The sequence below is a fragment of the Arabidopsis thaliana genome (genome assembly GCF_000001735.4).
Source record: "Arabidopsis thaliana chromosome 1 sequence".
Classification (NCBI taxonomy): Eukaryota; Viridiplantae; Streptophyta; class Magnoliopsida; order Brassicales; family Brassicaceae; genus Arabidopsis; species Arabidopsis thaliana.
Window position 1 is genome coordinate 8,394,264 of NC_003070.9, and position 14,410 is coordinate 8,408,673.

At 38.5% G+C, this 14,410-nt stretch overlaps 6 protein-coding genes across 8 annotated transcripts; 3 read left to right on the plus strand and 3 right to left on the minus strand.

The window, feature by feature from the left end:
• The first annotated feature begins 1,202 nt into the window (after nucleotides 1-1,202).
• Nucleotides 1,203-4,124, plus strand: BCA3 (beta carbonic anhydrase 3). Of its 2 annotated transcripts, NM_102221.5 has the most exons (9): nucleotides 1,246-1,380; nucleotides 1,700-1,754; nucleotides 2,003-2,143; nucleotides 2,416-2,464; nucleotides 2,702-2,818; nucleotides 2,934-2,987; nucleotides 3,203-3,291; nucleotides 3,379-3,484; nucleotides 3,584-4,124. In NM_102221.5, exons 2-9 carry the CDS (start codon nucleotides 1,702-1,704, stop codon nucleotides 3,749-3,751), a joined length of 777 nt encoding a protein of 258 aa, NP_173785.1. In that variant the 5' UTR covers nucleotides 1,246-1,380; nucleotides 1,700-1,701; the 3' UTR covers nucleotides 3,752-4,124. The 2 variants fall into 2 exon arrangements, with proteins under 2 accessions (NP_001321762.1, NP_173785.1); NM_001332620.1 differs by having other exon boundaries at nucleotides 1,203-1,754; nucleotides 3,584-3,881.
• Nucleotides 3,852-5,573, minus strand: AOR (Oxidoreductase, zinc-binding dehydrogenase family protein). The gene is made up of 4 exons (NM_102222.5): nucleotides 4,983-5,573; nucleotides 4,576-4,899; nucleotides 4,337-4,496; nucleotides 3,852-4,247 (listed from the first exon to the last, which is right to left on the minus strand). Exons 1-4 carry the CDS (start codon nucleotides 5,391-5,393, stop codon nucleotides 3,982-3,984), a joined length of 1,161 nt encoding a protein of 386 aa, NP_173786.1. The 5' UTR covers nucleotides 5,394-5,573; the 3' UTR covers nucleotides 3,852-3,981.
• A 219-nt stretch (nucleotides 5,574-5,792) lies between these two features.
• Nucleotides 5,793-7,287, plus strand: AT1G23750 (Nucleic acid-binding, OB-fold-like protein). Of its 2 annotated transcripts, none has more exons than NM_102223.5 (3): nucleotides 5,793-5,984; nucleotides 6,359-6,600; nucleotides 6,721-7,287. In NM_102223.5, the coding sequence occupies exons 2-3, from the start codon at nucleotides 6,375-6,377 to the stop codon at nucleotides 6,906-6,908; spliced, it is 414 nt and encodes a 137-aa protein (NP_564202.1). In that variant the 5' UTR covers nucleotides 5,793-5,984; nucleotides 6,359-6,374; the 3' UTR covers nucleotides 6,909-7,287. The 2 variants fall into 2 exon arrangements, with proteins under 2 accessions (NP_564202.1, NP_001322201.1); NM_001332621.1 differs by having other exon boundaries at nucleotides 5,803-5,984; nucleotides 6,382-6,600; nucleotides 6,721-7,262.
• A 257-nt stretch (nucleotides 7,288-7,544) lies between these two features.
• On the plus strand, nucleotides 7,545-10,038 carry JP630 (BURP domain-containing protein). Its single transcript, NM_102224.4, has 2 exons — nucleotides 7,545-7,929; nucleotides 8,067-10,038. The coding sequence occupies exons 1-2, from the start codon at nucleotides 7,879-7,881 to the stop codon at nucleotides 9,882-9,884; spliced, it is 1,869 nt and encodes a 622-aa protein (NP_173788.1). The 5' UTR covers nucleotides 7,545-7,878; the 3' UTR covers nucleotides 9,885-10,038.
• Nucleotides 10,039-10,950: 912 nt separating this feature from the next.
• AT1G23770 (F-box family protein) lies at nucleotides 10,951-12,003 on the minus strand (the record flags this gene model as incomplete). The annotated part of the gene is made up of 1 exon (NM_102225.1): nucleotides 10,951-12,003. The coding sequence occupies one exon, from the start codon at nucleotides 12,001-12,003 to the stop codon at nucleotides 10,951-10,953; it is 1,053 nt and encodes a 350-aa protein (NP_173789.1).
• A 396-nt stretch (nucleotides 12,004-12,399) lies between these two features.
• Nucleotides 12,400-14,267, minus strand: AT1G23780 (F-box family protein). The gene has a single exon (NM_102226.3). It carries the CDS (start codon nucleotides 14,215-14,217, stop codon nucleotides 12,790-12,792), a length of 1,428 nt encoding a protein of 475 aa, NP_564203.1. The 5' UTR covers nucleotides 14,218-14,267; the 3' UTR covers nucleotides 12,400-12,789.
• Nucleotides 14,268-14,410: the final 143 nt, after the last annotated feature.

The following is a 14,410-nucleotide window of genomic DNA, read 5'->3' on the forward strand; positions in this document are numbered from 1 at the left end:
TTTGAAAATATAAATTTTAAAACAATGTTAACAAAGGAAATAATATAAGAAGAAAATGCCAAAATAGTGGTTTTTGACGAAAATGTATGAGTTCTAAGAACCAATGAAAAATAAAATAAGAAGTTATCTTTATAGTAACGGGAAATTCAACTAAAACATGTTTTGATGAGATTTAAGAGTTTCGATTCGAGTTTAATTTTATTCCTATTTAAAACTTAGAAAATTCTACACTATTTTCTCTAAGTTTTCTACTTTACACTAACTCTTTCTATCAATCTTCAGCAATTTATTGATTGTCTCTTTTATCCCCCTATACTGAATATATGAGCGATAGTTGACTGGTACTAAGATGTATTTAGACATAAAACTGACTTTGAATATGAGAACTGGCCCACCTCCTTTGATTATAGATCCACCCCTGTATATATGTTTTTTTAATAAAGCAACCACGTCTCCGTTCCATGCATGTAAAACACTCATCTACAAATGTTTTAAATACAAGACCTTTTTCTTACAATAATAAAACACATATCTTATGATTGGTAACCCTTAGAAAAAGGAAAATTAATGGTGCCAAAAAAAGGTATGCCAAAAACGTTTTAGTGATATGAAAAAGAAAAAAAAATGCAAATTCTATCAAATTTGGTTAAAAAATAATTGGAATTTCTAATGCAATAAAAATCATGTCATTGTTATTACTTCAAATATCCCAAATTCAGAAATTATTCATCCTTATATTTATTTATTTCGTAAAAAATAATCTATAGTAATAAGTTCATCATAGAAATAGTCTGATATCCAAGACAGAAGATCAATACAATCATAGTAAAACTTAGAGTGTATACTTAAAATTTAGAGAGTCAAAATTCATCACTGTTTAATAATAATAATATTAACCATGTAATCATCTAGTTGGTATTCATTGACGAAAAAACAAAAGTAATTGAAATCAAAATCAAGACCGATACAGAACATGGAGACACGGAAGAAAAAATGATGAATCCATTGTTGGTGTCTATTTTCCTTTGTTCCCTCAAAATATTCTAATGTTGGTGGGGTTTTTTCCGCCATGCAAAAAACGTATTGCATTTTATTAAAAAAAAAATCCCTTTTTTTTTCTCTTTACTAACCCGAAAATTTATGTTTGGATAGCAAAAACATTCCTTTTTTACAGTTAGAAATAAATAAATAAAATCGTCAAATTTGTTAGGAATTTTTCTTCTAAAAAAACAAGCATACAATTCCGGGTAATGAGAAAATGTCACAGATCTTCGGCTATAAATAGAGGAGTAGCTAGAGAGCATCTTCTTATATCAACTAAACTTTGTATTCATTTCCAAGTATCACTCTAAATCATCTTTTTCGAATTCGCCTCCCAAGGTCCGTCTAGAAAACTAAATCATCTTTTCGTTTTTGTATAGATCATATCATTATGATGATCTCGATCTCTTTTTCTGTCCACTCGTCTACATGTGACCGCTATTATAGTTTTCGATATCCGGTTTTTTATGTTAACTCCTTCATATAGCTAGATTCAACGCATGTTTTTTTATTTGTAAAGCCGGAATTAATTCGACCAGTTTCTTGTATTTGTTTCTTAGAGTCTCTTAGGAATCGGACATCTAATAATACTCAACTCAATCAGATAATCATTTTCTTATCTAAATTCTTTGTGTTATTGTGTTATTGGAACAAAAAGATATGTCGACAGAGTCGTACGAAGACGCCATTAAAAGACTCGGAGAGCTTCTCAGGTACACACACACACGTACTCTCTCTTTCTCTCACAGTCAGATCCGACATAATGGATTTTTCAGGCTGTGGGATGATCACAGCCGTAGATCATTTAGCCACATATTTATATACCTCACTACCTCGTACCCTGCGAATTATTTAAGAAAAATGGGTTTTTTTTTTTTTTGGTGAACGAAAAATGATTTTATTTGTCTTCCTTAATTTTTTTTTTTTTTTTTAAGTATGGATGAAATGGTCAAATTTGCAGTAAGAAATCGGATCTCGGGAACGTGGCAGCCGCAAAGATCAAGAAGTTAACGGATGAGTTAGAGGAACTTGATTCCAACAAGTTAGATGCCGTAGAACGAATCAAATCCGGATTTCTCCATTTCAAGACTAATAATTATGAGTACGTAAAGTTATATTCCATATTCGCATTTTTGATGTTTTTATATCGGTATAAATGATCCACCTTTTTGACCTACTCATATCTTAATTGTGCTTATAAAGTTAAAGAAACTTATTTAATCTAGTTACTAAATCAAAGGGAGCATAAGACAGAAAATGTTTTTTCTTATAAATATAATTATGGATTGTTTTACATCTTGGTTAAATTATTCAAGTGTTAAGTTTTGAATTTGATGTTTGGTCATTATATTATTTGGTTTCATCAATTTCCAGGAAGAATCCTACTTTGTACAATTCACTTGCCAAGAGCCAGACCCCCAAGGTTTTGATTCTACCAATTTACATCATTCTTTTTTCTCCTCTTAGACCTTTGACTTATCTAGTTTGAAGATTCTCTAATTGCCCCCAAATGGGTATGAAACAAGGGAAAAAGCTTTTGATTTAGTAATGAATATGGTAACTTTATAAGCAAGCAAGAAAGAAACCCTAAAATTAGAAACGAGGGTTAAGACTTGAAAGATATACATTTATTTCAATGTGATTTTTTTTCTTCTTGCAGTTTTTGGTGTTTGCTTGTGCGGATTCACGAGTTAGTCCATCTCACATCTTGAATTTCCAACTTGGGGAAGCCTTCATCGTTAGAAACATTGCAAACATGGTGCCACCTTATGACAAGGTTCGTCTAACAAAAATGAATTTCAAAATCACTCTCATTAACCTTACATAAACATACCAAAATTTTGTTATAAAACAACTAACTAACATAAGCTTTTGTCTCTGGAAACTTGCAGACAAAGCACTCTAATGTTGGTGCGGCCCTTGAATATCCAATTACAGTCCTCAACGTACGTACTAATTAGTTAATATACCTCTACGTTAACATATATGATCGATCATTAGAGATGATTTGTACATGTACGTACTAATTGTACATGGTCGACATAAGATTCTTAGTAAAAAGTTGATGTGACCTAGTTCTAACCCTAAAAAGGAGGTCCCTAAAAGTGTTCACCAAAAAAATAATTGAGCCTTGTAGATAATGTAATGCTGTCATTATCAGGTGGAGAACATTCTTGTTATTGGACACAGCTGTTGTGGTGGAATAAAGGGACTCATGGCCATTGAAGATAATACAGCTCCCACTAAGACGTATTAATCTCAAAGGCTAATTTAATCAACCATGAGTTTCTTGTGATTAGTTCTCACTAACTTGATGTAAATTCTTGAAAAGGGTAGCGAGTTCATAGAAAACTGGATCCAGATCTGTGCACCGGCCAAGAACAGGATCAAGCAGGATTGTAAAGACCTAAGCTTTGAAGATCAGTGCACCAACTGTGAGAAGGTACGTAAGTCGTAACAAGACAAGACAAGACACAATCTTTGCTCTGTTTTTTCTAACTTTTAAAGTAGAAAACTGAGATTGTCTCTCATGTGTGAGCAGGAAGCCGTGAACGTGTCCTTGGGGAATCTTTTGTCTTACCCATTCGTGAGAGAAAGAGTGGTGAAGAACAAGCTTGCCATAAGAGGAGCTCACTATGATTTCGTAAAAGGAACGTTTGATCTTTGGGAACTTGACTTCAAGACTACCCCTGCCTTTGCCTTGTCTTAAAAGATTCCTCCTACTCAAATATTTTCTCTATGTTGTTTCTAATTATGTTCTTATAATCTTCTTCTGTTGCTTCTGTAATGTCATCTTTGCTACTTCTATTCCAATAGAAATGAATAAAGCTTTAAAGAGCATTTACTTTTATTTCCACCCTCATTAATACAAAGAGAAGATAACACTTGCTATGCTTATACACATAGATAGATAAAGGCTACTACACTCAAGCCAGCCCCTTAAGGAATGGGATAAACAACGACCTTCCCTGTGGCATGGTTCGTTTCTAAGTATGAAAAAGCATCAGCAACGCGTGAGAATGGGAACGGTCCTTTGGGATCAACCACAGGCTTCACCTTCCCACTCTCAATATATGGGTTAAGTTTCTTCAAAACATCGCCATTAGATGTAACAACGAATCGAAAACCAGGAGGCGTGACAGCTCCAGTCAATGCCACAACTTTCCCTCCTTCCTTAATCACCTTCACTGCCTTATCACACATCCCTTTTAACAACACAAAAGATGCTCTAATCAGAACGTTTTGTTGCAACAAATTAGATATGTGTTAATGGTGTTGTGTTTTGTTTGTTTACCAATGGCGTCAAAGACAACATCGTACTTGTCAGGCAAGTCTTCTATATTCTCCTTTGTGTAATCAATAGCTAAATCAGCACCTAAGCTTCTCACTAGCTCTAGCTTTTCTGTACTCGCAGTTGCAGCTACTTTTGAAGCTCCATACACGTGCTTCGCCAACTATATCGAACACACATATGAGTAATCAATCAACAACAATTAATCTCTGATTCTTAGATTACAAGGAACCAACTATTACCTGAATCACAAGACTCCCTACTCCTCCGGCACCATTAAGAACAAGAATTGACTTTCCGGCTGAGAATTCAGTCCTAACTAAACCTTCATCAGCGGTTTCTATCGCCAACGGAAGCCCTGCAGCTTGCGCAAAATCGATGTTTTTAGGTTTTAAAGCTAATAACTTCTCTTCCACGGCCGTGTACTCCGCTAAAGAACCAAACTGCTTTGGACCTTCCAATGCTTTCTCGCTCACGTTAGCATAAACTTCATCTCCTTCTTTCAAATCCTTCACCGCACTTCCCACTTTCACCACTACTCCGGCAACGTCGTATCCCGGAACAGTCTACTCCGACGAAAGATTCAAAATGTTAAAGAATCCGAAACCTTCAAAAAGAGTGAGAGAGAGAGATTTGAATTTGCATTTACCGGGAGAGGCGAATCAGTGGCTTTAAATTTCCCTTGCCGTCTCTTAGCATCGACGGGATTAAGAGCCGCCGCAACAACTTTAATCAAAACCTGATCTTCTTTAATCTCCGGCACAACAATGTTACTCTCCAGCTTCAGAACATCAACTCCGCCGTAGTCACTATACACCCACGCCTTCATCTCTTTCGGAATCGAAGCATCCGCCGTGACATTGACCGCCGCTGAAGCGCTCTGAGAGCTCGCCGAGATTTTCAAGAATTTCTTGCTGACTGTTTGCACGCAAGATCCGAATCTAACTCTGTTGATTTGGTAAACCGGCGATTTTGTTGTGAGAGAACAATAATGAAGAAGAGGCGTCTCACGGCGGAGTACGGGAGTTGTGGCGGTGGTTGTTGCAAGCGCTGCGTTCATTTTTCAGTCTGCCACTAGTTTTGTCTAAAAGGCTTATCTCTTTCGCTTTCCTCTGTTTTTAAAATACTCTGTTTCGTGGCTTTCTTTGATTGGTTGATATTTTCTTGTGGTTGTCATTTTAATGTTTATATCACAAAAATTGTGGCCCATAATCGTTTTTGATCTGGTGCTGATTTTGTGATTCATCTTTGTTTCATTTCTTTTAGAACTACAGAAGTCTAGAACAATCACAAAACACTTCGGTTTTTGAACATTACAATGTACAATTTTTACGTAAGAAGATACAATCGACATTAATGGGCCTAAACTTTAAATTGGGCTTTATGAATAAGCCCAACAGTTGAGAAAACGCAGTACTAAAAGTCGATCATCTAGGCACGATGAGATTAACCATAGAAACCGCGCACAACGAAGCACGATCAGTACACGTGTTAAATTATGATTGGGTCCTTGGTAGAGATTAAAGATCCACCGTCCATTTCCCCAGAACTAGAAAAAAGAGAAGGGAGAAAACTTTCTCCGAGCTCGATTGTTTTTGGAAATCGTCAATCAGATATTTCTCGTTCGTCTCCGCCTTCGATTTATCCAAAGGTAAGCTATTGATAAAAAAAACTAAATCCCTGATATTTGATTTTGAATCTCTTATACTCATACATTGCTGTTCATGTGTTGTTGTCTTGATTTCAAATCTGCCCAGCTTTTTGTAATAATGATGCATGCACTATGTTTAATGCTTGAGTTCGATTTCCCTTTGTTTCGGGTTTTGCCTCATTGTTATAACTCGGTCGAAAGTCATCTCCTTTACATGAAATTTCTGTTGTTAAGATTATATGGAATGTCCTTCATTGTTCTGCTTTCTAATTCTTGTGTCAATCTTATCTAAATCTTATAAATCAGCATTTGCATTAGAAGATTTGATCTATTTTAAATTGGTTAAGAAGTGAAATGATTGATTGTCAATGCAGGCTCTTGTTATTGAAAATGGCAGATTCCACCAAAGCAGGGTTGAAGAAGCCAGCTTTCACTAAGGTTGATCAGCTGCGTCCTGGGACTAGCGGACACAATGTCAATGTGAAGATTGTCAGCACGAAAATGGTGTTACAGAAAGGTCGTGCTGATGGTCCTCAAGCTCGCCAGTTGCGGATTTCTGAATGCATTGTTGGTGACGAGACAGGAGTGATCGTCTTTACCGCAAGAAATGACCAAGGTACTTTACTTCAGTCAATAAATCATTTGAAAAACAAAACGTTCATATAACGGTTTGTGTACTTGATTCTAGTAATGTTACAGGGTAGCTAGTAATATCTTGATTTGGTTTTGTGTGTAGTGGACTTAATGAAAGAGGGATCAACTGTAACTCTACGCAATGCGAAAATCGACATGTATAAAGGATCAATGAGGCTAGCTGTAGACAAGTGGGGTCGTGTTGAAGTCACAGAGCCTGCGAGCTTCAAAGTGAAAGAAGACACCAACATGTCCCTTATCGAGTATGAGCTCGTAAACGTCGTTGAATGAGTGACAAATTCCTCGAAATACCACTAGGAGAAACGCCCTCAAGAATAAACAAGTCAAATCCGTAACCGTTTATGTTAGCGTCAAGAAAAGAGTTAAACCCTGATCAGCTGATGTCTTGCACTAAGCTATGTAAGAGTGATGATGGCTCTAAAAGTTGAATGCAGAGCTTTTGGCTTAGGTTATGACTTCGTGATACCTTTTCTTTTGTAATGTCATCATACACGCTAAGGCTTTTGTGCTACATTATTACTCTCTTTGTCTTTGCCTCGTTTCAAAAAATCCATATTCTTAGTGAAGTAAACAGTAACTGCAAGCCTCTGTTGATCAACGACCATAATGATTATCTTTCTATTTTGGGGTTATATATAAAAATAGAAGTTTAACCAAAATGCAACTCGAGATGGGCTTGAATCACTTTGTTAATGATTGTGGAGAAGAAATGTTGTCGTGTGAAGTGATGGGACTTCAAATGTGTGTCATCATTGCGTCATGACTGATGGCTTCTTGGTTTCCTTTGTCTTTTAATATGTTTATCTTCTTACATTTTTATATGTTTGTCCTTGTCACGTATCGGTAATGAAACTTCAAACTTGATATAATAAACGAATAATAGGTATGAATACTAAAATAGTTAGTGAAGAAACAGTTTCTACCAACAAAAAGTAATGTATCTTTTCATGAGTGTTAAGTGGGCAATGTTTAGTGCGTTTAGTCCTTTTTAGTCTTTAGAGCTGTTTCCTTATCTCTTCCTCTTAATCAAAATTTTCTAATACGATTTATTCAGAGATTTTAATAGAGTAAAATGTGACATTTCGGTATTGATTGATTCATAGATTAAAAACTATATAAGCCTTGGTTCCAACTTCCAACTTCCAACTTAGAAATGTGTATATACACACATTTGCATCGATAATAACTCACCAACACTCTCTCTGTCTCCATCGAATGTTTCCTCTAACTCTCAACAAAAATGCGCAAACAATTTGTTTTTCTTCTGCCTTTCTTGTCACGTCTCTACCATGTAAGTCAAACCTAAATCGTTCATTTGAATCCGTTTGTTTCATTTCTCTATAATCGATTCACTTCAGATTTTATTGGATTTGTTTCCGTTTATTCTTTTGATCATTTTTGAAATTTTTGTAACTTCCAACAATGCAGGTAGTTATAGCCGGAGGAGAACGGTTAACTAACGGCGGTTTTTCACCGGAGATAAATCCGTTCACACCCAAAGCGTCTTTAGTACGTTACTGGAACAAACAGATCCATCACCAATCACCCGGCTCAGCCTTTCTCCTCTCCAAGGCTTCACCACTTACCGCCGTCGCCTCCGCCACCTTCGCCAAACTCGCCTCCGAAAACGCTCTTCCGGATCGCCTCCCCGACTTCTGCTCCGCCGCAAACCTCTTCTGTTTTCCAGATTTAGGTCCAACCCTCGAGAAACACAGCAACGACGTTAAATTCTCTGTTTACGACCAACGAAACTTCACCAACTACGGCACGATTCACCCCGGCGGTGCTGACTCGTTCAAGAAATATTCACAAAACGGTAACGCAGTAACCGACTCTTTCCGGCGATACAGCCGAGACGCCGCCGGTCACGAAGATAAATTCACAGGCTACGCTGATAACAGCAACGTCGTCGAGGAAAAATTCAATTCTTACGGCACATCAGCCACCGGCGGCTCCGGCGATTTTAAAAACTATCAATCCGGTGTTAACAATCCGACGACTCGTTTCAAGGCCTATTCCGACGAAGGAAATGGCCGTGCTCAGACGTTTAAAACCTATACTCACGAAGCCAACTCCGGACCGGGTCAATCTTTCACCAGTTACGGCAAAAACGGTAACGGAGCTCCAAACGAGTTCTCTTCTTACGGTGTCTCCTCTAACGTAATCGGATCTGATTTCTCAAACTACGGTGAAAACGGTAACGCAGCCAACGACACTTTCAAAGGCTACGGTGGTGACGGCAATGTTCCTCAGAATAACTTCAAAAGCTACGGTGCCTCCGGGAACGCTGCCGTTGACACGTTCTTGAATTATAGAGACAATGCTAACGTTGGTGATGATTCGTTCTCGTCGTATGCCAAGAACTCAAACTTCGAGAAGGTTGATTTCGTAAATTACGGCAAATCTATTAACCCGGGTTCAGAGTCGTTTAGTGGTTATGGTAAAGGAGCTGAGGGAAACAAAATTGATTTCAAAACGTATACTCAGAACTCTACGTTCAAGGACTACACGAAAACCGGAGTCGAATTTGCGAAATATAACCGGAGTAGTCTCGGTGGTGGCAAAACGGTAAATAAGTGGGTGGAGCCTGGCAAGTTCTTTAGAGAGTCGATGCTTAAAGAAGGTACATTGATTTGGATGCCTGACATTAAGGATAAAATGCCGAAAAGGTCGTTTCTACCTCGTAGCATTGTCTCGAAACTACCGTTTTCTACATCGAAAATCGCGGAAATCAAGCGTGTTTTCCACGCTAACGATAACTCGACGATGGAAGGGATAATTACTGATGCGGTAAGGGAATGTGAGAGACCGCCGACAGTCAGCGAGACTAAACGATGTGTCGGATCAGCGGAGGATATGATCGATTTCGCGACATCTGTGCTTGGTCGAAGTGTGGTACTCCGGACGACAGAGAGTGTAGCCGGATCAAAGGAGAAAGTCATGATCGGTAAAGTCAATGGAATCAACGGTGGAAGAGTGACAAAATCAGTGTCGTGTCACCAAAGTTTGTACCCTTACTTACTCTACTACTGTCACTCTGTGCCTAAAGTTCGGGTGTACGAGTCAGATCTTTTGGATCCCAAGAGTAAAGCCAAGATCAACCATGGTATTGCTATATGTCACATGGACACATCAGCTTGGGGTGCGAACCATGGAGCCTTCATGTTGCTTGGGTCCCGGCCAGGTCAGATCGAAGTATGCCATTGGATCTTTGAGAATGATATGAATTGGGCCATCGCCGATTAACCATGTTGTAGCAAAATGAATAATGAATGTTAATGTTTTGTATCTCTATATTTCAGTAACGATACAAACTTACTATCTTCCTCATATTCTGTTAACTAAATATGTTGTATCAGGATTATGTAAACATTCTAAAGCAATGAAGTTAAAAAAAAATAGCAGTGGAATGTAAATTTTCTAAAAATTATTGAATTCACCTAGACAATTTAAGTTGTGGGGGTTTAAGCAAACCGGTTCTACGAGAATCAGTCCGGTCCAACTGATCATATCATCCAAGTTACGGTGACCATGTTTCTTTGTCTGGAAGTGTAAGACTGATTTTACTGAACACAGTTCCAACATTCAGGGAAATGTTATTGATACAAGAATTTCTCAATGAAGTAAAGGAGAAGTGATGCAATGTAACATGGGGAAGTCAAAAGCTTATTTAATGAAGATTCACTGAACTTGGTGAGATTTTTTTTGGGGAGAAACAACAAGTTATGCAGCCTATAAAGACATGTAGCTTAGTGACTAGTGAGGTCCTTCTCCAATTTGACTTGTCGTAATATACATCATTTTACACATCTTACTATTTAAGTGGATGCATCTATATCTTTAAGTTGAAGATGATGGTGTGTTGAAAAAAATATGAATGTGCGTCGCAGTAACTTAGGAATAGATTTTTTTTTGTCCGACAGGTATATATTACTGGTTTACTGGTGAACATTTAGAGTGAAAGAAAATCGTATCACTCTCGTCAGAAAATTAAACACCCCTTCAACTTCTGACATAATTGAAATGGCATGATCATCACAATAACGATTAATATGGAATCTAAGAGCAACATCAATATAAACTAAAGTAAACGTTTCCCATATGCAACATAACTTCACTAACAATCGGCTTTGCAAATATGGAATCTAAGAACAACAGCAAAATACATAAGATCCTATGTTATCGGGTAGTTTAAAACCTTTTTTAATATAAAGCTCATAAAAGAGCAACCAAATTTAAAGCATAATCATTCCCAGAGCAAGAGAACATCATCCAAAATTAAACTAAAGAAACATCTAAAACTGAAAGATATTTAGTATCTGAAACCGTAGAAATGAGGATCTCTAGGGTCTCTTGGGCCAAAACGGTCTCTAGGGTCTCTTAGTCCAAAACGGTAGAAGTCACTTGGGCCAAAACGGTCAAAAGGCTCTCTACGGTCTCTACGGTCTGGAAATAGCGTAGGAAATCGAGGGTTGCTCTTTTTTATGGGAGGGTTTCGTCTTGCTAGGAGATCGAGTCGTTTCCGTCTCCAAAAAGAAGCAAATTTACGCTTCCAATCAACATCGCCTGTATATAATTTCCAAAGACAACCCTTACCTTCTTCCAAGCATTTATGTTCCCACAAATCATTATCTGAAGCCAGATACCGCATCTCTGTACAAACACAAGCCATATATCCAATACTCACACCAGGAAGCAACTCTAGTATCTTCAGCTTTAGCTCTGTCGGTAGGAGCATCAAACAAGGTGGAGATTCCAAGCCAGCCTTATCACAAAGACCAATCAACAACGGTATAACAAGTTCATCTTTTACCATTCTCCACAACATGAACACTTCCCGGTAGTAGCTAGAAGAGCCCTGCTTCTCAAACTTCAAAGTATCCACAACCAAATCAATAACAGGCAAAAACCTACTCTTATCAAGAGAAGTCATGTGCACTCGCTTACAAGACCCACCTAGAGTTCCGTAAACTACAAGCCTAGGGCCTATGTTCTGAAACCTCACAGTAACTGACTCGACTGTATTAGTATCCTTACGTGTAATTAGCTCAGGCAGAGTATACCTTAGAGATACAGAAAGTAACTTCTTTGAAAAGCTAAACTTATCAGAGCCATGATCCAACAACACGAATCCAGATTCTAACATAACGGCATGTACTGATAAAGCCAAAGCAGTCAAGTCACTGGTATCGCCAGATTTCTCAAGCAATACATTTTTCAAAAAGAATGGTTCACTTAACCTTTTGCTTTTAGCGGCAGCGAGCTCCACATCCATTGGCACTGGACCCTCTATACCCGAATTTCCCCTCTTGGATCCTTCGCCTGGACTGGAATCATTATTTGAATCCGCGAATCCAGTATCCATCGAATCTTGAACAACCACCGCCTTGTTTCTCTCCGATTGTGAAGCTAGGGTTTCACAATCTTCCCGTCGATACAAATTACAAATCTTTTAAAATTTCATTAAGTGTAGAGTACATGTATATAGATGTATATTGGGCGGGTAGTTTTAGGCCCATTAATAACAATTTAGCTATATGGGCCTTTGGTGGGTACTTACTACTTACCATCCAGATCCAACCCGATCGATTAGAGAAATTTGGAATGTCTCTCAATTCTCGAAGGAAGGTTGATGAGAGTGAAAGACAAACATGGTTGGCCTCCGTGAGAGAAGTTCTCAACTTTTACTGAGAGAACCAATGGAATATTTATTCTAATAGTTCAAAATAAAACATTCATTTGACGGTGAGCAATCATTGTGATATCAAAACGAGATGGTGTATTATTTAAATGATACAAATGTTATTGCGAAGTATAAATTTCTAAAATATGTATGAAAATTTCGTTTGCAACATCACAGTCCGTTTGCAAACATGAAATCTAAGAGCAATAGAAACAAAATATAAGAAGCCATATATATCGGGTGATCAAAAGCTTTACAGAAAGAAAGAAACTCATAAGAGAGCAACCATGTAACATATCATGGCAAGAAGAAGAGAAAATCATTCAAAACCAAATAAACATTTAAAGATCAAACATATTACTATATTAGTGTCCTCCCAATTTATTTGCTGATATCGGAAAAGCCATATACTACTTCTCCTACCTTTAGAAAGATTCAACAGTTCCATTTTTACACTCGGTATGTTTGCTAGTTGAGTCCCCCAAGATTGCATCTGGGAGTAAAGAGCTGTCCCCATGTTCGTCTGCCGAGCCCACGTGCTGATTGTCCCGGGTGAATACCAATGGATCCATGCATGCGATCCCCATTAAACCATGTGAAAGGAGGGTCTCCAATGATTCGAGGGAATCGTATGCCGCTTCTTCCCGTGGAAATGTTCCGCCTTCCAAGCTGGTTTTGCCTCCAAAAAGTATCACTAGCAGCAGCAAGCTGTTTTTGCCTCCAAAAAGTAGCAAACCTCGCCTTCCAATTAACTGAATCACCCGCTTCTGTCACAACAAAATTATTAACTTCCTCCAAGCACTTCTGCTTCCACAAGTCATTGTCTGATGCCAGATACCGCATTTCTGTACAAACACAAGCCATATTTCCAATACTCACACCAGGAAGCAACTCTAGTATCTTCAGCTTTAGCTCTGTTGGTAAGCGCATCAAACACGGTGGAGGTTCCAAGCCAGCTTTATCGCAAATACCAATCAACAACGGGATAACAAGGCGATCTTTTACCATTCTCCAGAACATGAACACTTCACGGTAGATACTCGAAGAGCCTTCTTCGTCAGATGTAGAAGTATCCATAACCAAGTCGATAACAGGAACAAACCTACGCTTATCAAGATTCATATGCACTCGCCCACTAGATCCACCTACAGTTCCGTAAACTACAACCACAGGGCCTAAATTCTGAAACTTCACAGAAACTGACTCGATTGTATTTGTATCCTTAGACTTAATCAGCTCAGGTAGAGTATACCTCAGGGATACTGTAAGTAACTCCTTTGAAAAGTTAAACTTGTCAGAGCCATGATTCAACAGCACGAATCCAGATTCTAACATAACAGCATGTACTGACAAAGCCAAAGTAGTCAACTCACTAGTATCACCAGATTTCTCAAGCAGTATATTTTTCAAGAAGAATGGTTCACTTAGCCTTTTGCTTCCAGCTGCAGCGAGCTCCATGTCAAGCTGCTCAACATCCATCGGCTCTGGACCCTCCATACCCGAAATATCTCCCTCTGGATCTTCTACGGAGGTATTAGGATTAGATTTCGCTTGATCGGGGACAACATCAACCTCTGCGAACCCAATCGAATCATGAACACTCGTCTGATTACTCTCCGATTGAGAAGCTACGGTTTCAGAATCTCTCAATTTCCAATTCGAAGATTCGCCAGCCTCGAGAGAGAAGTAAATTAGGTCACCGGATATTAAACCAAGAGATCGGAGCGTATCCTCCGGCGAAGGCGTGATGAGCTCGTCTTTACGATTGAGCGAGAGATGAACGGAGGAAGGCACCGTGGGGTTGATCCGTCGCCGGAGATCATGGAGAGTGTCTGCATCGGCCAATTCAAGTTTTAGGGTTTCTCTCGTCTCGTGATGTCTCAATCGTAGCTTCATTATCGGGCTACTACGATCTTCTTCTTCGCCTCACAAAGTAGAGTCATGAAATGTGTTGCGTACACATACAGATAAAAGGCTGAGGCGGTTACCAGTTATGGGCCGTATTTGGGCCTATAAACAACTTATTATAGTATATGGGGTTTTCGTGGATAAAGGATTTATGTGTCAATGGAAGATTGATGAGATTGAG

Excerpts from the sequence above, each read along its gene's own strand:
- BCA3 (NM_001332620.1), top strand. The coding sequence starts at position 1,702 with ATGTCGACAGAGTCGTACGAAGACGCCATTAAAAGACTCGGAGAGCTT. Across the intron at positions 1,755-2,002 it reads AGACTCGGAGAGCTTCTCAG|TAAGAAATCGGATCTCGGGA; the intron begins GTACACACACAC and ends TCAAATTTGCAG. Across the intron at positions 2,988-3,202 it reads ATCCAATTACAGTCCTCAAC|GTGGAGAACATTCTTGTTAT; the intron begins GTACGTACTAAT and ends TGTCATTATCAG.
- AOR (NM_102222.5), bottom strand. The coding sequence starts at position 5,393 with ATGAACGCAGCGCTTGCAACAACCACCGCCACAACTCCCGTACTCCGC. Across the intron at positions 4,497-4,575 it reads TAGGGAGTCTTGTGATTCAG|TTGGCGAAGCACGTGTATGG; the intron begins GTAATAGTTGGT and ends TGTTCGATATAG. Across the intron at positions 4,248-4,336 it reads TGTTGTCTTTGACGCCATTG|GGATGTGTGATAAGGCAGTG; the intron begins GTAAACAAACAA and ends TGTTGTTAAAAG.
- AT1G23750 (NM_102223.5), top strand. The coding sequence starts at position 6,375 with ATGGCAGATTCCACCAAAGCAGGGTTGAAGAAGCCAGCTTTCACTAAG. Across the intron at positions 6,601-6,720 it reads TACCGCAAGAAATGACCAAG|TGGACTTAATGAAAGAGGGA; the intron begins GTACTTTACTTC and ends TTTTGTGTGTAG.
- JP630 (NM_102224.4), top strand. The coding sequence starts at position 7,879 with ATGCGCAAACAATTTGTTTTTCTTCTGCCTTTCTTGTCACGTCTCTAC. Across the intron at positions 7,930-8,066 it reads TCTTGTCACGTCTCTACCAT|GTAGTTATAGCCGGAGGAGA; the intron begins GTAAGTCAAACC and ends CCAACAATGCAG.
- AT1G23780 (NM_102226.3), bottom strand. The coding sequence starts at position 14,217 with ATGAAGCTACGATTGAGACATCACGAGACGAGAGAAACCCTAAAACTT.